Source organism: Delphinapterus leucas, chromosome 12 (genome assembly GCF_059928025.1).
Source record: "Delphinapterus leucas isolate spDelLeu-1000000601 "Yukka" chromosome 12, BTC_Dleu_Yukka2, whole genome shotgun sequence".
Classification (NCBI taxonomy): Eukaryota; Metazoa; Chordata; class Mammalia; order Artiodactyla; family Monodontidae; genus Delphinapterus; species Delphinapterus leucas.
In genome coordinates, this window is record NC_143140.1 from 28,438,175 (window position 1) to 28,459,549 (window position 21,375).

General features: G+C 36.8%; 1 protein-coding gene across 1 annotated transcript; it reads left to right on the forward strand.

Moving 5' to 3' along the window:
- Positions 1-3,984: 3,984 nt before the first annotated feature.
- SPACA1 (sperm acrosome associated 1) lies at positions 3,985-20,675 on the forward strand. Its single transcript, XM_089921845.1, has 7 exons — positions 3,985-4,332; positions 6,836-6,892; positions 11,678-11,779; positions 12,525-12,631; positions 13,591-13,726; positions 19,527-19,647; positions 20,176-20,675. The coding sequence occupies exons 1-7, from the start codon at positions 4,089-4,091 to the stop codon at positions 20,330-20,332; spliced, it is 924 nt and encodes a 307-aa protein (XP_089777971.1). The 5' UTR covers positions 3,985-4,088; the 3' UTR covers positions 20,333-20,675.
- Positions 20,676-21,375: the final 700 nt, after the last annotated feature.

Here is a 21,375-nt window from a genome sequence, read left to right on the forward strand (position 1 = left end):
CTTTCATCTTAAGGAACTAGAAAAAGAAGAGCAAATTAAATCCAAACTAGACACAAGAAGCAAATAAAGATCAAAGCAGAAATCAATGAAATAGAAAGTATAAAAACAACTGAGAAAGTCATTGGAATCAAAAGCTGGTTCTTTGAGAGTATATCAGTAAAACTGATAAGCTTTTAGCCTGACTGAGAGAGAAGATATAAATTATCAATATCAGAAATGAGAGAGGTAACATCACTGTGGATTCCACAGATAATAAATGGATAATAAGGAAATTTTATAAACACTGTTATTATAAACACTGTTGTTATCCCTCTGAATTTGACAACTAAGGTTGTCAAATTTTATAAACACTGTTATTATAAACACTGTTGTTATCCCTCTGAATTTGACAACTAAGGTGAAATTCCTTAGAAGACACAAACTACTAAAGCTCACTCCAAAAGAAACAGATAACCTGAACAAACCTGTATCTATTAAAGAGATGGAATTTGTAGTTAAAAATCTTCCCATGAAGAAATATTCAGGATGATAATTTACAGGTGAATTGAAACAAATATTAAAAAGGCAATAATGACAATTTAAACAAACTTTTCCAGAACACTGAAGAGGAAAGAATATTCCCCAACTCATACTGTGAGGCCAGCATTGCACTGATACCCAAACAAGACAAAGACATTACAAGAAAACTAAAGACTAATATCCTTCATGAATATAGATGTAAAAATTATAAACAAAATATTAGCCAAATGAATGCAACAATATATAAAAAAGATAAAATAAATCATCAGGACGAAGTAGATTTCATCCCAGGAATGCAGGGTTGGGTTAACATTAGATAATCAACCAATATATTCATCATATTAATAAACTAAAAAAATCATCTCAATAGACACAGAAAAAACATCTGAAATAATCCAACATCCATTCCTGATTAAAAACCAAAACAAAATGAAACTAAGAATAAAACCGGAGCTGGAGTTGGAGATGCTTACTGCCAGGCAGGGTGAGGAGAGCTGAGTGAACTGAGGCAAGGAGGTCAGAGGTACAAATCAGGGATTGAGGTTGTAATTCCTGGTACTTGGTACCTGTATGGTCAGAGTAGGGTCAACCTCTCTTGATACTATGCCCTTAATGTTTGTTTCACTTATTTATGCTTCAACTAGAAGTACTATAAGTTTGCTGAGTGCAGATACTTTTCTTATAACTTATGTGAGGAACACAATATTTTATAAGGGACTAGTATTGCTGCTATTACAGATATTATTTGAATATTCTTTATTTAAGAGTAAAATCTTTCAGCTCCTCTTTGAGGCCCTTAATTTCCATGCGGATTCTCTTTGGAGCTGTTTATTTAGTCTTTAATGGTTCTTTGAATTAAATCACTTATCTTAGAGTTCACAGGACTTACTCTTCAGGAAAGAGGATACCAAAAGATACCATCTTCAGGAAAAAGATGTGTCCTAAATATGAAGAATTCAACAATGTTGCCATGAAATACTACAGATTTTCTTTTTCAAGTTTGTGCTTGAAAGCATAATGGGTGACTTATTTTTCTTAGCGTTTAAAAAAGAAAAAATTTGGACTCATTTGGCCATGAAACAAACATCTTTGTGCCTCAAGATCATCTCTTAATTTCTCATTTTAATTTCCCTCACAATCTTTTGAGTTGCTATAATATTTTATGGTATTTTAGTTGACATAAAATATTATTATGGCCTCCTTACCAATACCAATTTGAACTTTAATACTGACCATTCTTAGCAGTTCTTGTCTCACTATTTTCAAAACTAAAAGCATTTTTGAAAGAAAAATTCAAATAAAAATTTCATTTTTGTTTCAAGTAATCTACTTTTGCTACAAATAAGTGGCTCTGAAGACCCTCCTAATGGGTTTCTCAGTTACTTGCTTTGCTGTTAGTCTGCTGAGGCTGGTTGTACATATGTTCCAAAAGCCAGTTTATCGTAAGGTAGATAGCTAGTAGGAAGCAGCCGCATAGCACAGGGATATCAGTTCGGTGCTTTGTGACCGCCTGGAGGGGTGGGATAGGGAGGGTGGGAGGGAGGGAGATGCAAGAGGGAAGAGATATGGGAACATATGTATATGTATAACTGATTCACTTTGTTATAAAGCAGAAACTAACACACCATTGTAAAGCAATTATACTCCAATAAAGATGTTTAAAAAAAAAAAAGCCAGTTTATGCCTGAAGTTCACTCTGTAGTAGATTACTCTTCAGCCCATGTGTCATATGAATTTAGACATTAAACCTCAAGGTAGGGGATAATATTATATAGAAACATAGCCAAATGAGCTTTGTTTCAAACCCGAGACAGAAATCCATCGAACCATCTATTCATCAATATTTTCTTAATACCACATTATAGCTATTAGATCAAATCAAATGTGGAATAACAAGATAAAAAAATTTTAACCCTAATTTGTTTTCAGTCCTTGAACTCTTGACTACCCACTGACTGCTTCTTCATTGTTAATTTTAAATTATATGAAACACTAAGCATTGAAAGAGCATTCAGGAAATGTGGTTGTGAGGCCCTGCACTACAGATAATTTTCTGGATGATCTTGGGTGAGTCATTTAATCTCTCCAGTTCTTTTTATTTTTTTATACAGCAGGTTCTTATTCATCATCAATTTTATACACATCAGTGTATACATGTCAATCCCAATCGCACAATTCATCACCCCCCCCACCCCGTCTCTCCAGTTCTTAATCTCTTCACCTAAAAATAAGGAACTTGGAGTGTTAGATTATTTCTAAGCTTTCTTTGACTCAAAAAGCCTATGAGTCTATTCTTCAAGAAATTTTAATTAATTAGAGCTGACCTCTTGAAATTAACACCATTAACTGAAGGAACCTAACTGAATTTCATTTCTTTCTGTGACAAAATTGGACACAGTGATACTACTAAGTACCATCAAGAGGGCAGTGGGGAGTTACACTTACCTCTAATATTTTCTACTGATTCAAGTGGGAATGCCAAGGTATTCTAGCTTCCAGTCTGATTCAACCTTAGTAAAAGACAGAACTCTTTTTTAGTAAAAGAATTGATTCTTGGGTTAAATCAACGTGTGGATTACTGGATCATTGTTAGAGACTGACTTCTTAGTGCTCTATTCTTGGCCTGTTGCCCTTTTAAACATTTTGTTAGTGATCTGAAGGAAACTTTTTCCAAATCACACTTGGGAGAAATATCTAATATATTAAGGCAACAGAATCAGATTTCAGAAGAATCTCAATGAGACCTTAAAAAGTAGGCCAAAAGCACGAAGATAGACATTCACAAGAGACAAAGGTTAAGTCCGACATTTGGTTCCCAAAACATCAGCTATCCAAATAGAGAAAGGAGAAGAACTAGTTTGACAGTAGTTGCATCTTCCCCTCTCCTTTCCTTTACCCCCACCTTGCAACGAAGCCCCACACGGAGCTGATGGCACTGCACAAATTCTTAAAACGTGAGTACATGCCTGAGCTGCAACAGCAATAGTGTTCAGATCAAAGAGAGAAAGTGCACCCCCTATATCCTCTACAAATCAAGCCTCACCTGCAGATAGGGATCAAGTTTGGGGCAACCTACTTAACAAGGCCATGGTGAATCATTCTTGATACACGCCGAGTTGGCTATTGTGCATAAGTAATTTGAAGCCAAGTCATATAGAGAGTGCTTGGGCTCTAGGGAGTCTGGTTTGTTGAGGCGTAAATGCAGGAAGGACGAGCATCTTTTAGCACAAAGCAGGGTGAGGGAAAACGGCCACCCCCAGCAGTTGGCTGGCAGCTCGCCTAATGAGGAAGTGCGAAGGCATGGACCTGCCCAGCGTGCCGGGTTGGCCTAGAACGCCGGAAGGGGCGGGGTGGACCCGAGCGCCGGCGGAAGTGGCCCAAGGGACCCCTGCGGTCAGGCCTACGGGCGTTCAGTGGGCCCAGCGCGATGGTGACGTTCCGTGACGCCTCAGTGGTTGCCGGGGCACGGTGTGGGCGTTCGGAGTCGGGCTTCTCCTCTCTTCGCAGCACCTCTCATTGGGAGCGGGCGGCTGTGACTGCACCTTGGGCGGCCGTCTGGGCCAAGAACCATGGGCCCCGGGGGCGCAGGCTGCTCAGACGGTCTGCTGCTGACAGTCGGCTGGCTGCTCCTGGCGGGCCTCCAGTCAACGTTCGGGATCAACGTCACCGCGGTCCAGGATCCCAGCTTGGCCAACGAGGGCGAGGGTGAGGGCGAGGGCGAGGGCGAAGGCGAGAACGAGGCCGAGGAGGAGGCTGAAAACGACAGCGAGGCCGAGAACGAGCCCCCGGCTGAGGCCAAGGAGGATGGTAAGTGTGGGAGGCTCCTTGGCGGGGACCCGCAGGCACCCTTTGAGGGTCAAGCCTTCCCTGCTCTTTGAGGACGATGAGAATTATCCAAGTTAACATCTGTAGAGCTCTTTCTCAAAAACAACCCCGAATTTATACATTATCGCACACCTCATGGCCTTAAAAAAAAGATGTGCTAATTCTCCAAGACCAGAGCAAGATAAACGAGCACATGTATAGAAATTGCTACAGAAATACTGCAAAATATTGCTCTGGACAAGGGAATAGGTGATTATTTTTTTAAGCATCAGAGAGTAGCTTCCCACCACGGGGACCGATTTTGACTCCCCTTGCAGTTATGTTTTTTCCTTTCCATTGCAGACTTTGTTTTTTTTCTTGAAGTTCCAAAGTGCCTGAGGTCTTACTCCTTTTTTCACATTTGCACTTTGGGTTAGAACTCAAGGGAGTTCCCAGTTCCCCTCACGGTGACACATCTAGATAAAACAAGATGCTGACAAAATTCCCCGGAAGCCCCGTGTCAGCTTCATGCAGCCTCCACCTCTGAGCACCTCTGCAGTGTGATAGTGTTTTATTTGTAAGTTCAACTTTCAGTCACAAAGGAACGGTGGCAGTAGAAAACACCAATAAGGGGATCCAACTAGAGGCTTTGTTAGATGATATAATACATGTTAACCAACAAAGACTGAGCTTGTGTTTGATACGTAAATTTGCCTTATTCTCCTGGCTCACTAAGCAATAAAACTTGACAAGCTGTGGTACATGTTATATTGATTAGTAGCTCACGTGCTTGTAGGTAAAAGGTCAGTTGCAGGTTTTCAGCCATCTAAAGGAGAATACTTCTCTTCCCTCCATAAATTGACCCATCTGAGATTCTTTTAAATATCCTTGGCAGTCTTATGTCTCCTATAAGTACAAAGTAGGTGCTGTATTTATCAGCCATTCTTTTATTTCCTGATGATGGATAGTGACCCTCAGCAACATAAAGAAATTGACTATCTGATGTTAATGGTGGAATTGAGGTTTGTACTGCCTTGATAACATTACATTTCAGAGAGCTTGGAGAAGTCCTTGACTTTGGAAATATGAAAAAGAGGACTAGGGTAGAAAAGAACATGTTCTAAAGCGTAGTAGCTATTGCTTCCCTCTAGTTTTAAAAGTAATTAACACTTTAAACTGGTCAAGGGATAGTTCTATCTGTAAATGCTAGAGCTTAGGCTAAACCCAGGTGATGGAGTTATAATGCCTTAGATTCAAATTTGTGTTTCATAATGTACCAGCAGAAGGTATCCAAGCATTTCAAGCAAAAGTGTCAATTCATAATTGATCAGAGTCGTAGTCCAAATTATTTCACAAAGTCAATATTGATTTACTTATATATACATCAAGTGTATATTTGCTTGCTGTATATTCAAGGCACTGTATTTGGTGCTTATAAGTATAGAAGTGTTTATGGAAAAATTACAATAATCAAAATAGGAAAAAATCTTAGAATTAGATGAAATTAATAAGTACAAAATGAATGAAGTGTGAATGAGGTTATGCTATCTTAAGAATGCTGGTAGGGCTAAACAAGTTACAGAATGTTTGCATGTACTTTATCATGTTTAATTCTTATGATAATCAGATAGGTTCTCCTTTCCAAATTTTGCAGAGGGGTTAAATAGGCCTGACACAGTTGAAGGAATTTGCCCAAACTCAGAAAAGCTAATTAGTGGTAGAGTAGCAATTTGGACTCCAATTTTGATGCATAGTCCCATGTAATATTGTTGCCTCAGGACATAATGCCTTTTAAAAATTACCTTCTAGCACCTCATTTAATATTTATTTTTATTGAGCTTTTAGTCCTAATCTGAGTTATGAAGAACTGATTATATGCTACAGCTAGTGGAATTCATGTCAGATTTCAGAACAATTAGAAAAAGAGAAACTTGAGATTTAAAACCAACAATATTTAGCTACTCGAATACTTATATATTCCTAGATTATCCTGCTAAATAAAGTGTCGAAATAAATTCTTAGGAATAATTTACCATCTTAACCTGAGAATGAGTAGAACCAATCTATAACATAATTTTAATGAACACTTTGCATAACTACTTCTTTTGGGTAGAAATAACACACTCAAATTTTTTTGGAAAACGGAGAATAGAAAAAATTGGGCCCTATAATTGGCAGGCTTTTTTGTGTTTTTCTGACCTCCTATATAACTTTAACTCACCATGTATTATTACACTGATGAAAAACATTATTTTAAAATTATGTACAAGGTTTAAACATAAATCTTTGTAAGTTATTTCCTAATTTAATTCTTCAAAGGTTTAGTTTTCTTTTGATTTAAACAGTAATAGAAGATGTACTAGGAATGGCATTGCTTTTCTGATTTAATAAAACTTTAAAAATGTCTGCCTCCCATATGATAAGTGCTTGTATCCTCCATCCCCAAGTAAGAGTTCTTCACTTAGAAAAGTTTTCCTATGATTAAATAATGTATTTTTGCATTTATGTTTAGTTTCAAATAGGACAATAGTCAAAGAAGTAGAATTTGGGATGTGCACCGTTACATGCGGTAAGTAGCATAGAGCAGATAAATAACATTGTATTGGGGCGGGGGGGGAGGGTAAAAACAATGTGTACTCTCATTCATCTCTCACTGATTTCTATTTCTAATATCTATGATTTACACACAAAACTCAAACTGATTGCTTTACAAGGTAGGATATTTTCAGTTCATAACCTGTAAGCCTCACTTTAAGCCAACTCCCTATATGTATATATTTTGGGGGGAGGGGCACATAAACTGCTTTCACCAAAGTAAAACTTTATCTCAGATGTTCAGAAGATGAAAGATCTTCTGATGCATCTCACAGATGTCTTCCACATACTGTGCTGGCAAATCTATCAAGAAATTTACTTTATTTGTAATAGTCTATTCTAAATGATACATTTTCCCAATTTATATGTCATGTTTTAGAGAAAAGAGGTATTGACTTTGTGGGGAAAATAATATTCAAAAACTGTGACTTATTTTGATCATTCCTTGAATAGAAATTGGACATAAAAATCTCTTACGTGGGAGTGGGATTAAGACTACACATGCCATAATAGACCAGTGTTTCTCAAACTTAAGTGTTCACCCTAGGTGCCTGCAGGGCTTGTTAAAACATGGATTGCTAGGCCTACTTCAAAATTTCTAACTCACTAGGCCTTTGAAGGGGTCTACGAATTTGTATTTCTAAACAAGTTCATAAATGAAGCTGATGCTGCTTTTTAAAAGACCGTCTTTTGAGAACCACTATAGACTAGTGTGCTAAGAAGACAGTAGATAATTCACAATGAAATTAAGTTTATTCTAAATAGAATCTGCCTTGGAAAAAAGACAGTGACAGGAGGGAAGGACAAAAACCAGAGGATAAGAAGACAGAAAGTCCATGCAGGTATGGATCAGAACAATATGTACGTTTTTTATTTTTTGGTCAAAAATTGTGCCTGAATTGTTTTTGAGATAGCATTTTTTAAATGATGTTAAAATAGACTTAACAAAAAATTTACTACTTTAACAATTTTTTGAAGGTGCAATTTAGTGAAATTAAGCACACATTGTCATGCAGTCATTACCACGATCCACCCCAGAACTTTTTCATCATCCCAAGCTGAAACCTCCGCACCAATTCAACAGTAATTCCCCACTCCCCCCAGCCCCTTGCAACCATTATTGTACTTTCTGTCTCTTGAGATGGTTTGAAACCTGTTTTTTACTTTAACTTCTTAGTGTGTCAGAGTCAGAAAATTAGAGGAATTCTGTGTAATAAATCTGTGTTTATTCATTTGCAAATTACATCTTCTGGCTGCTTACTTGAGAAATTTTCACAGGTAGAGAATTATTTTTATGACAATTCTAGTAATTGATACTGTCCTACTCTATTATTTAAAGATGTGCTTCAGGGACTTCCCTGGTGGCGCAGTGGTTAAGAATCTGCCTGCCAATGCAGGGGACATAAGTTCGAGCCCTGGTCCGGGAGGATCCCACGTGCCGCGGAGCAACTAAGCCCGTGCGCCAGAACTGCTGAGCCCACGTGCCACAATTACTGAAGCCTGTGTGCCTGGAGCCCGTGCTCCGCAATGGGAGAGGCCCCCGCTCAGCACAACTGGAGAGGGCCCACGTGCAGTAACAAAGACCCAAAGCAGCCAAAAATAAAATAAGTAAATAAATTTTTTTAAAAAAAGATGTGCTTCAGAAATTATATATTTGTTTATTCAGCAATTTTTTTGTTTTCTGTTTTTTTATTCTTGCCTACTCTGTGTCAGGTATTGTTATAGGTGCTAGGAATAAAGCAGTGAACAAAGAAGTGGAAATTCTCTGCCTTCAAAGAACATATTTTTTGGTAGGGGCAAAGAGATTAAAAGTGCCTTCAGTTTTTTAAGTAAAAATAAAAGGCATATTTTTCATTTTCACCACGAACTTTATTGAACAACATATTCACCCTTTTGCTCCAATACCTTCTGCCATTTTTCAGGCAACTTCATAATTCCATCTTCCCAAAACTTTTTATCTTTTTGAGCAAAGAACTGTTCCAGGTGCCTTTCACAGTCTTCCAGGGAATTGAAATTTTTTCCATTAAGAGAATTTTGTAAAGACCGAAATAAATGGAAATCTGAAGGTGCAATGTCTGGTGAATATGATGGATGAATCAGAACTTCCCAGCCAAGCTGTAACAGTTTTCGCCTGGTCATCAGAGAAACTCACAGTCTTGTATTATCCTGCTGGAAGATTATGCGTTTTCTGTTGACTCATTCTGGACACTTCGTCGATTGCCGCTTTCAGATGGTCTAATTGGGAGCAGTACTTGTTGGAATTAATCGTTTCGTTTTCCCGAAGGAGCTCATAATAGAGGACTCCCTTCCAATCCCACTGTATACACAACATCACCTTCTTTGGATGAAGACCAGCCTTTGGTGTGGTTGGTGGTGGTTCATTTCGCTTGCCCCATGATCTCTTCCGTTCCACATGGTTACAACGTCCACTTTTCATTGCCTGTCACAATTTGTTTTAAAAATGGAACGTTTTCATTAAACGAATGTTTTCATTACTTTTCAGTAGAGAATCGCATGCAGAAATATGGTCAAGAAGGTTTTTTTTGCTTAACTTACCTGGAACCCAAACATCAAAGCGATTCACATAACCAAGCTGGTGTCAATGATTTTCAACGCTTGATTTGGATATTTTTGAGTATGTCGGCTATCTCCTGCATGGTATGACATTGATTGTTCTCAATTACTGTTTCGATTTGATTGCTGTCAACTTCAACTGGTCTACCTAACTGTGGAGCATCGTCCAGTGAGAAATCTCCAGCACAAAACTTCACAAACCACTTTTGACATGTTCAGTCCATCACAGTACCATCTCCATACACTGCACAAATATTTTTGTGCGTTTCAGTTGCATTTTTACCTTTCTTGAAATAATAAAGCATTATATGCCCAAAAATGTTGCTTTTTTTCTTCCATCTTCAATATTAAAATGGCTACACAAAAATTCACCAATTTTGATAAGTCTTTTTTTAAATGCACGCTGATATGATAGCTGTCACATACTATCTAACAAAATTGTTTCGAATGAAGTTAAAGACAACTAAGTGCTACTAGAACCATCTTACGGAAAAAATCGAATGAGCCTTTTGGCCCACCCAATAATATGTAAAACATGTAATATGTCAGATGGTGATAAGTTCTAAAAAGAAAATAAACCATAAAAGGCAATATTTCACATCTATACTTTTAAGTATTAAGAAATCTTTTCAATTTATAACAACTATTTAAAGGAAAAAATGCTTTAGTGAAAATTCTGTTGAACCCCAAAACAATATTTTAGCAGTCAAAAAGTTTTCTTTTCTTGGAATACACAGGCAGATTTTTAAGTATGGACTTACAGAAAATCTCACATCTGCACACATCATTGCGATAAACTGTATCTGGCTAAATAAATGCATAAAATACCTGCTTGGAAAATATGCATTTCAGAATAAGGCTATGCCTCTAGAGAAGTGCCATTCATAAATTCAAGGGGAGCCATTCTGCAGCCATTCTTAAGCATCTCTTTTAATCAAGAGACCTTTCCCCCTCCAACCTTCCTTCCCTTTATCTTATATGGAGTACTCTCCTTTGTGTCTCAAAGTTTGGTCCACAGACTTGCTATATCAGCATCGACTGAGAGCTTGTTAGAAATGCAGAACCTTAGGACCTACTGCAGACCTACTTACTGAATCAGAATTCACATGTTAGTATGTCTCCAGGTGTTTTGCAATCACTCTGAAGTTTGAGGAGTGCTGTTATAAGCCATCTCTAGACTTCAACTTTCCCTTGCCTTAAGAATGGGTTTTATGATTAACATCTTACAGGGACTGAAAGAGGGAATCTGGTAGAAAGGATATCAAGATGGGCTATTCCTTAGCCTGTGACAACAGAGTCTTAATCACAGGTCATTTATCACAGGACATGTTCAGCACGTCACTGAACCAGCTTTTATCATTTCCTTCAATTTTGGTGATGGTAGGGCAAACTCAGTGGAGATCTGAGATCAGTCAGTAAAGAAGTGATTTCTTGCTCTGAAATGTATTGCAATTCTAATGAGAGTATCTTTTTGGAAATGGAGATTTGGTCATTAATAGTCTATCCTGATGTATTTAATACAGGGATTTTTACCAATTTAGATATTAAAAAGCATCATTTATGTTAAAATGTAATTTTTGTAATTTCCTCTGCAAGCTCAACCCACCCCACCCCCCAACAAAAAAGTTACATGGTCAAATAAATTTAGAAGATCCTGTGTACTACTGTATTTCATCAAATCTAAGACTTCCTTGGCTGTGATAATCACATTTTATGCATCTCTAAAAAAGGAAAAATGCTGCCATTCTTGACACGCTGTCAATTCTAAGATGCATTCTGATTTCAAAGATGTTAAAATGTAAAAATTTTACATCTTAGATCAATGAAAGTTTCCACATAAAAGCACATTAATAGCATATTAAAAGTTCCCCTAAAATTCTGAGGAAAGAGGTTCCTTTCATTTTAATGTAATGTATAATTTCCAAATGTATATAATCATGGAATCCTTTTTCTTATGGTAACAACCAGAGGAAATAGTGTTTCATGTAACTCGCTTTGGAAAATGCTGTTTTATGAAATAATTCAAAATGAGGGACCTAAAAATATCTAAATGTTATTACCCTGAATTTAGGAATTTAATTTCTGAAATTAGGAGAAAAGTCTCAAAAAGACCTAGGTGCAAAAGTAAAGGAACTCTGGAATTATTATTATTATTTGTAACATTTGCTGATTTCTTTTACCAAAGGTGTTGGTATAAGAGAAGTTATATTAACAAATGGATGCCCTGGGAGTGAATCCAAATGTATCCTACGGGTGGAAGAATGTCGTGGACCAGTAGATTGTGGCTGTGAGTTGGCCTATGTATTGGAGGGAGACTGAGGAAGCATTTACTCGGGGGAAATATCCTTAACCTCAGGTTGCCGTGAGTGGAAGGAGGTGATCAAATGATACACTGAAAGGAATTCATAAGAAAAGCTTCCGCTTCTCTAGACAGTTACAACTCTTTCTACTTTTGCTTCACATTTTTTCAGTGATGTGTAAAATTTAACATATATTCTCTCTAGTACACTGGAACCGTATTGCACTCAGGGTCTGTGGTTGAGGCTGTCCTCCAGTGAAATGCTTTTGACACTTTGGTCGTGACAGCTTATCAGTAGATTGGTAAACCCTACCTTGGGAACTTGGAGAGCCACTCTATACCACCTCACTAGTCAGATTCCATTATCTTTAAACATGGAAGGGGCGGAGTGTATGGGGCGGGAGGGGGGTTCTGACCCTAACCAGTAAATTGGAAGCCACTAGTAGATCTCAAAGTTTAATAGATCACTAAGTAGTTTGCCCTTGCTATCTCTTCTTCACGATTTATTCTGCTGAAGGAACAGACAGGTATGGTGTTTTCTACCTGCCTCTTTTGGCGACTTAATCTTTGATGCCTCTCTGCTCCTCTACAGTCAAACTTTCAGTAATACATTTGCTAACTTCCAGCATGTAATTGGTTTTAAAGTTGGAAGTGACTTTTAAAAGTAGTATTGTGTATAAAGCAGTTTACAGTGCCCATTGGTACATACGTATTTAATTTTTCTTTTTTTCAGGGGGTAAACCAATTTCAGAAAGTCTTGAAAGTGTTAGGCTAGCATGTGTTCATACATCTCCTGTAAACCGTTTCAAATATATTTGGAGACTTCTAAGGCCAGACCAAGTGAGTAATGAATGTATGTAATTTGATGCTTTCTAGTGAGTGATAAAATTTGTTTCCCAGTGCTTGATGACTCTCAGAAAACTTTCTCTTTAAAAGCAGTTTGCAAAAATGAAGTTAAAATCATACAACTTTTTTATTATTGGGATTTAAATTTTTTCATTGCTTAGGGAGGCTAAGACTTTACATATGCCTTAGGGCCAGCTACTATCAGAACTTAAAAACACCTATTTTATGTAAAGTGTTCTATTTTGGAAGCAGTAGTTTCATTTGTATATATAATACAAACAGTACTGATAACAGTAGCTAACATTAATAGAGGACTTACTCAGTGCCAGACATACACAAAGTGCTAGAGTTTCTTTTACTCACATAAAAATCTATGAGGTAATTCCTGTCATTATACCCGTTTACAGATAAATACAGTATGCTCAGGGGATTGATTCCAGGACCCCTTCAGATACCAAAACTGGGGATGCCCAAGTTCCATATGTAAAATGGCGTAGTATTTGCATATAACATAAGTACATCCTCCCATATACTTTAAGTCATCTCTAGATTATTTATAATACAGTGTAAATGCTATATAAATAGTTGTAAATAAAATGTAAATGCCAAGTAAATACTACTGTGCAACCAATTCAAGTTTTGCTTTTTGGAACTTTCTGGAATTTTTTTTCTGAATATTTTTAATCTCCGGTTGGTTGAGTCCACTGACATGGAACCCAAGGATATGGAGGACCAGCTGCAGCTGAGATGCAGAGAGTAACTTGCCCTGCTTCACACAGGCAGGAAGTTGGTACTTGTTATCTGGATTATCTGACTTTAAAATACATGTGCATAATTAATTACTGTACTAGAATGAGAGAAAGTGACTCTTATTTTGTTACAAGAAATAAATTGTTTCCTGATCTTAAGTTTTCATGAAGAATGTTGATACCTTTTTTTTTCCTTTAAAATAGCAAGCCATTATACTTGCAAATGATTCAGCAATCCTGGAGGTTCACAGGGATACTCACCCCAAGGCTTTTGAGTGTGAAACGTTGGATAATAATGAAATAGTAGCATCTATTAAGTTCACAATCTATACAACAACTGGTAAGTACCCAGCAATGTTTTGGTTTGCTTATATCTCAAACTTCAAAGCACATCAAAATCACCTGGAGGTCTTGTTGAAACACAGATCATTAGCCCAACCCCTATAATTTCTGATTCTGTAGTTCTTTAGTGGAGCTGGCACAAGAATTTCCATTTCAAACAAGTTCCTAGGTGCTGTTGGTCCAGAGATCACATTTTGGGAACCACTAGTTTTATACCATTTAGACTTTTCTACAAGGTAATACTTAATTCTTATTTTTTTCCACAAAGAGAGTCAGATGTACCTCACTTTGGGAAACTGGTGTATTCCTGAAGTATCTCCAAAGAACAGTCCTTTAACTTGAATTATATTCTTACTTTTACTTCTATCACAGAGGTGAAAATGGATACACAGAATTCTAATGGATGCTTAACAAAAGTTTTAATACAGTAAAATAAATAAAATTAAGAAACGTTATGTCAAAGCACATCTTTTTAAAAATTATTCATTTGAAGACATTTTTTTATGAAACAATACAGTCCTCAATATATGTCACAAAAGGCAAATCTTGACCCGAACATAATTTTACATGTTAGAAACTGTGCTTCCCTTGCATAAAGGATCCATGTGCATGTCTTTTCAATTTAAACTATGATGTCTTCTATATCCAAATAATTATTTCCTTTTGTTGAGTTGCTCTTAACCATTTTTATTGTTGTCATCTGTGTTTTTGGGTGTGTGAGGGGTTTGGTCAAAAGTTCTTTTGAGAATCCAGTCAAGGCTCGGGAGGCTTTTCCCAGAAAAATACCCACATATACTAACATGCCAAAAGTTACCCATAATTTTAAGAGAGTTCATGGATTTCTTGAAGCTATTTCTCAATCCCAAGTAAAGAACTCAAGCTGCAGTCTAGAGATACCATGAAACATAACACCCTTTACTGAACTGGAAACAAGATAAGGTGTTTTGGGGGTGATTTTAAAAAATAAACTATAACTTTCTTTGATGTGTCGTTCAGTGTCCTTAAAAAACCATCTTTATGGTGAAAGCTAATAACCTTACTCCTATGTTGGGATAACAGGTGTTATTAAAAGGATAATTTCAATAAAGTGCTATAAAAGGCAAAAAAGGACCAAACATCATCAACTAAAATGTATCTCAGTGAGTCATAGTTCAGGATATTAAAGGATTCAAAGGCCATTCTCAGTTATATTCCCCACAGCTTGGTCTCTGTTAGGACAGCTTAGTAGTGGTTAGCTCTTCCTATGTTAGAAGGCAACATGTGTAAGCTAAGGGCTGGAGCACAGACCCCAGTGTCAGCAAGTGAGACAAAGTTGATTTTTCTCTTTTGTAGCTGTCCAAGGCTGGTGAGGTAGCTCTGCCATCTCAGCACATGCACTGGTTAAATGACAAAATGTTTTCAGAAGACTTTGGTATTTATTAGTTTCTTTTAAAAAGGACAATTGGGCATACCGCTGTGACAGACCCTTTTGGCTCTTTAGACATCAAACAAATATTTTGGCTATAAATGTTCACACAATATGGTACTGGCTTGAAACGAATGCATGATTGAAATATTTTCAGGGTAAATATGGTTTAATTAATGAAAATGTCCCATCCATTCTCTCATATAACAGGTTTTTCACTTCCACAATAGTTGTCTTTCATAATTAGGCATGGTTTTGATTGAATTAAAAGATACTTTCAAGTCCAAACTCCTAGAACTTCAGGAATGTGACTGTGTCTGGAAATAGGGTGGTTGCAGATGTAATTAATTCAGTTAAGACAAAATCATACACACTAGAGGAGAGTGGGCCTTTAATCCAATATGACTAGTGTCCTTATAAGAAGAAGGAAATTTAGACACAGACACACAGAGAGACAGGAGAATGTATGTGAAGACTCAAAGACACGCGGGGAGAAGACAGCCATGTGAAGACACACGGAGATTGGAGTTGTGCTGTCACAAGCCAAGGAACATCTGGGGCTACCAGAAGCTGGAAGAAGAAAGGAAGGATCCTTCCCCAGAGCCATTGGAGAGAACATGGCCTTACCATCACCTTACGTTCAGACGTTTATCTTCCAAAACTGTGAGACAATATATTTCTGTTGTTTTTAAGCCACCTAGTTAGTGGTACTTTGTTATGGTGGCCCTGAGAAACTAATATAAACATAAACTTAGTTTTTCTAAAAAGTGAGAGCATCGAAATTCAGCCTGTTTTTCATCAGAAAATTTCAGTAGAAATGCAGACTATCTTTTTATTAGATACAAAAGTAATCTAAGGGACCCTTGCAAGAAGACTACCATTGAAATGAACCAAAATCTTTATACCTCTCATTCTCCATCTTCTCTTGGCTAGTATTGCAGGGTAGTAGATAAATGGAAAGAAATTTTGCATTTCTTCTTCTCAAGTTTTAATCCTAAAAGGTTTTTTTAAATTTGAGCTTAAAAAAATCCCACTGCTTCTATAAATCTAAAATTATGAAAAATAAAAAGATTTTTAAAATCCAACAATGTTGGAATATAAATATGATATAAATTGTCTACCATCCTTGGAACTATTTAGCGAGATTACTAAATTGAGTTTATAGCTCTAGAATTACCAAGGAAAATGGAAGATTATACTGCATGGTGTTTAAAGAACAGGAAGAAAATCCAGATGAATAAGCAGTTGGGATTGCCCATATATGAGACTAATTCTGTTAGAGTGGTACTTACCAAAATAATAAAATACATAAAACATAGCTTGCACAAATCATTATGTCTCCCTGGATGTTGGTTTGCTTATCTGTATAAAAGTTGTATAAGATGACCTTTCTGGCCCTTCCCCACATGAATCTTTTATGAGTCTACGATTAAGGGGCCAGGAATAGCCAAAAGAAAGCTACATAATTCACTAAGTAAGTAATGCTTGATATAAATTGAATTTTTATCAGTTTACAATGTAGCAGTGTTATAATGCATATGGTAAACTGGTCATGTCTCCATAATAGCATTATTTTCAGGAAGAACAGAAAGATATGGGAGAGAATGCTGATTTAAAAGTGGTGTTTGGCTATTCGTATGAAGAAGAATGAGCTTCAATTCCTACTTTACAATGTATACAAAAATTAGAGATGTATTATAGTCCTAAATGTAAAAGCTAAAACCATCAAGCTTAAAAAAGGAAACATAAGAGAGTATCTGTATGATTCAGGAGTAGGCAAGTTTCTTTTTAGACATGACAAAAAACAATCACCATAAAGGAAAGATTGCTAAATTAGGCTTCATCAGAATTAAAAACTTCATCTTCAAAAAATGGTGTTGAGAAAACTGGACAGCCACAAAGAAAAGAATGAAAGAAGGTCACTATCTTACATCATACACAGAAATTAACTCAGAATGGATTAAAGACTTGAATGTAAGACCTAAAACCATAAAATTCCTAGAAAAAACATAGGCAGTAACCTTATTGATATAGGTCTTAGTGATATTTTTGTAGATCTGACTGAAAGACAAGGGAAACAAAAGCAAAAGTAAACAAATGGGACTACATCAAACTAAAAAGCTTCTGCACAGCAAAGGAAACCATCATCAAAACGAAAAGACAACTTATGGAATGGGAGAAGACATTTGTAATGATATCTCTGATGAGGGGTTCATAGCCAAAATATATAAAAACTCACACTAATCAACAACAACAAAAAACAAACAACCTGATTGAAAATTGGGCAGAAGATCTGAATAGACATTTTTTCCAAAGAAGACATACAGATGGGCAACAGGCACATAAAAATATGCTTGACATCACTAATCAGGGAATTTCAAATCAAAACCACAAAGAGATATTACCTTACACCTGTTAGAATGGCTATTATCAAAAAGGGCAAGAAATAACAAATGTTGGAGAGGATGTGGAGAAAAGGGAGCCCCTGTGCATTGTTGGTGCAGCTACTATGGAAATCAGTATGGAGATTCCTCAAAAAATTAAGAATAGAACTACCATAAGACAGCTATTTCACTTCTGGGTATTTATCCAAAGAACATAAAAACACTAATTCAAAAAGATAGATGCACCGCTATGTTCACTGCAGCATTATTTACAATAGCCAAGATATAGAAACCACCTAAGTGTCCATTGGTGGATGAATGAATAAAGATGTGGTATATATACATACCATAGAATACTATTCAGCCATAAAAAAAGAATGAAATCCTGCCATTTGCAAAAGCGTGGATGGACCTTGAAGGTATTAATCCTAAGTGAAGTAAGTCAGTTGGAGAAAGACAAATACAAAGATTTCACTCATATGTGGAATCTAAAAAAACAAACAAAATAAAACAAAAACACACTCATAGATACAGAGAACAGATTACTGGTTGCCAGAGGGGAAGGGAATTCAGGGGTGGGTGAAATGGATGAAGGGGGGAGTGCAACTGTATGGTGATGGATGGTAACTAGACTTGTGGTGGGGATCACTTTGTAGTGGATACAGATGTCAAATTATAATGCTGTACACCTGAAACTTACGTTAGAAAGTTTAAAACTTCAGCTCTTTAAAAGGAATCATTAGAGGGCTTCCCTGGTGGCGCAGTGGTTGAGACTCCACCTGCCGATGCAGGGGACACGGGTTCGTGTCCCGGTCTGGGAAGATCCCACATGCCGTGGAGCGGCTGGGCCCGTGAGCCATGGCTGCTGAGCCTGCACGCCCGGAGCCTGTGCTCCGCAACGGGAGAGGCCACAACAGTGAGAGGCCCGCGTACCGCAAAGAAAAAAAAAAAAAAAAAAGAAAGAAAAGGAATCATTAGAAAAATGAATAGGCAAGCCAAAATCTGGGAGAAAAAAAATTATAAAACAAGTACAGCAAGTACAATCAGTTTGGGAAAAGATCTTGCAGTTTCTTGGAAAACTAAGCATACCTCTACCCTATGACCCAGCAGTTCCACTCATATGTATTTACCCAAGAGAAATGGAAATGTATGTTCACAAAATGACTGGTGTGAGAATGTTCATAGCAGTTTATTTATGATAACCCCAAACTGAAACAGCATAGGTGTCCATCAGTAGGAGATAGAATAAACTAATTGAGGCATAGTACCCAGTAATAAAAAAGAAAAAAACTATTGATACATTCAACAATATGGTTGAATCTCCAAAACATTACACTGAGTAAAAAAGCCTTACACAAAAGAATGCTTAATGTATGTTTCCCTTCCTATGAAGTCCTAGAACAGGCAGAACTAATCTATGGTGGGAAAGAAAATCAGGACAGTAGTTGTCCCTAGAGGTTGGGTCAGGGATTAACTGGGGAGGCTCGAGGAAACTTTTGGGGTATAGTAATATTCTGTGTATATTCAGGGGTTTGAATTATATATGTCTGTTTGCATTTGCCAAAACTAAATAAATGCACATTTAAGATCATTGTGCAATTTGGTGTTCATAAATTTTACCTCAAAAGAAAAAATATAAACGAATGTTGAACTCTAGTTAATGATATGTCTGTTGAAGAATTTTGTAGGAAGTGTGTAGACATCAGCAAATTATCTTGAAATGCATCAAAAATAAGATGAATCAATGGATTGAGAAGAGTATGGGTAGAGGGATAGTTAAATGTTGATGGTAGTGTCTAAGTGGTGGGATGTTTATTGTCAAATGCTTTCAACTTTTCTGTGTGTTTGAAAAGGACACTTCTAACACGCAGAGCAAGTTCATTAATAACTTTGCTTCCACTAATTCTTTCTGTATTTTTCTAGAGTTTTTCAAATATAAAGTTTCCATTTAGATATCCATTTTCTTTTATTTTCCAGTAGTAATAATCATCAAGTGTTTTTTTCTCTAGAATTGCAGATGAAAAGATTAAGCCGACCAGACATTGATGCAGTCCTAGTTTTGGTTCTGACCATGGGAGTTATTATGTGTATATTCGTGGTCTTTGTACTGATCTTCATAATTATAAACTGGTAGGTGAAGGACTGAAACTAAGCCATCACCCTTGATTGATGTCCTCCTTGTCTGCCCCTCCCTGTCTGTTGAATCCAAGGCCCTGTCCATGATGCTTCTCACATGGGTTTTGAAACTGTCCAACTCTCTTCATCCCTCCTGAGACTCCCCTAGTTCAAGCTACCTAATCTCATGACTTGATCCCCAACCATGAGAAAGCTTTTCAATGCAATTTTTACAATTTTACATAGTAGTTGCTAAAGAAAAACGTTTATTGAATTAATATTTGTGTTGTCTAGTTGTAGTTATCACAACTTTAAAAGTTGGTTATTGTAACGTACTAATTCATTTATATGAGAATATTTCTGATACCTACATGAGTATCACCCCCGATACATCTGAGGGCTCATCTACTATCACAATGCAGCTGGTACACCACACAGTAAAAATAAATCATGACTAAGGAGGCACTTCTATATATAGAAAACTAAATATAAATCTATTTAGTTTTCATTTCATAAAAGATTTAAAAAATGTTTTTCTTCCAGGGCGGCAGTCAAAAATTTCTGGGGGGCAAAAGCCTCGACACCTGAGATACCGTCTGAGCTGAGTTCAGTGAGATATAAAGATTCATCCTGTCTTGGCCAATCACCAACAGAAATACCTGGACATGAAGATGATGCTTTAAGTGAATGGAATGAATGATGTATGGATGATGTATAAAACCAAAGGAGATTAGAGCATATCAAATTCATTATTATAAAAATAAAATATATAGTGAAATACTTGAACAATATTGTAAGTGGCTTATTATAGTCTGAAGGTAATGTAATACGAGAAGGGGCTGTTTTAATCAGTGCATCTTTGTGGTGGAGTTATCAAAAAGTTTTAAATTTGTTCTCAACATTTACCATTTCAAGTAATCACTTGGTAGCTTTTATCTAGAGGCGCACACACAAAATCTTTTAAACACAATTTTGATCACTTTGATCACTTCTAAGGTGATTTGCCTGTTCTGTCACAAACAAGAAAATAATATATAGAAGATGCCTTGCATATTAGACTTTCCCCCTGCTGGGAGCACTGGATTGAACTTGTTTAAAGCAAACCATACTTTAGAATCTCTGCAGGGCATGTGACATACAAAGCATCACTTTTAGCACATGAAATAATAATAACGATAGCAACCAACACTTAGTAGCTACTACGTGCCAAGCATTGCTCAAAGCATTTTACGTGTATTAAATGATTTAATTATGATCGCGTATAGGAAGTATATAAGGAGGAACTGAGGAGGAACTTGGGGATGGCTGAGTACATGACGTGAATTTAACATGCCCTGTAATTCTCACAGAAACGGTGAATTAAGGAGTTTTGCATGACCACTGGTAAGTACCTTCATTGTGTTTGGTATGCGGGCGATAACATCTCAAAACTTATATCTGGATATCATCACTGGCTTTTTGTGCTGTGTCATTATGTGATACAGTTGTGGTCAACTATCAGACAAGATAACAAGACATTAGATAATTTGATTCGGTAGACTTCATCAGAACTTAATTTTCAGAGTCTATGATAGTAGCACAAAATACACTTAATTTTTTGTTTAGATGAACTGTATGCCAACTTTATTGCTATCACTATGGGATTTATCTGATGAAAGCGTTAACTCTGCACATCTGTGAAAAAGTCATTGTAGATGGACATTTATGGTATACCCCCCTCTGGTAGCCTAGACAGAGGCTGTG

Excerpts from the sequence above, each read along its gene's own strand:
- SPACA1 (XM_089921845.1), top strand. The coding sequence starts at position 4,089 with ATGGGCCCCGGGGGCGCAGGCTGCTCAGACGGTCTGCTGCTGACAGTC. Across the intron at positions 11,780-12,524 it reads TGGACCAGTAGATTGTGGCT|GGGGTAAACCAATTTCAGAA; the intron begins GTGAGTTGGCCT and ends TCTTTTTTTCAG. Across the intron at positions 12,632-13,590 it reads GACTTCTAAGGCCAGACCAA|CAAGCCATTATACTTGCAAA; the intron begins GTGAGTAATGAA and ends CCTTTAAAATAG.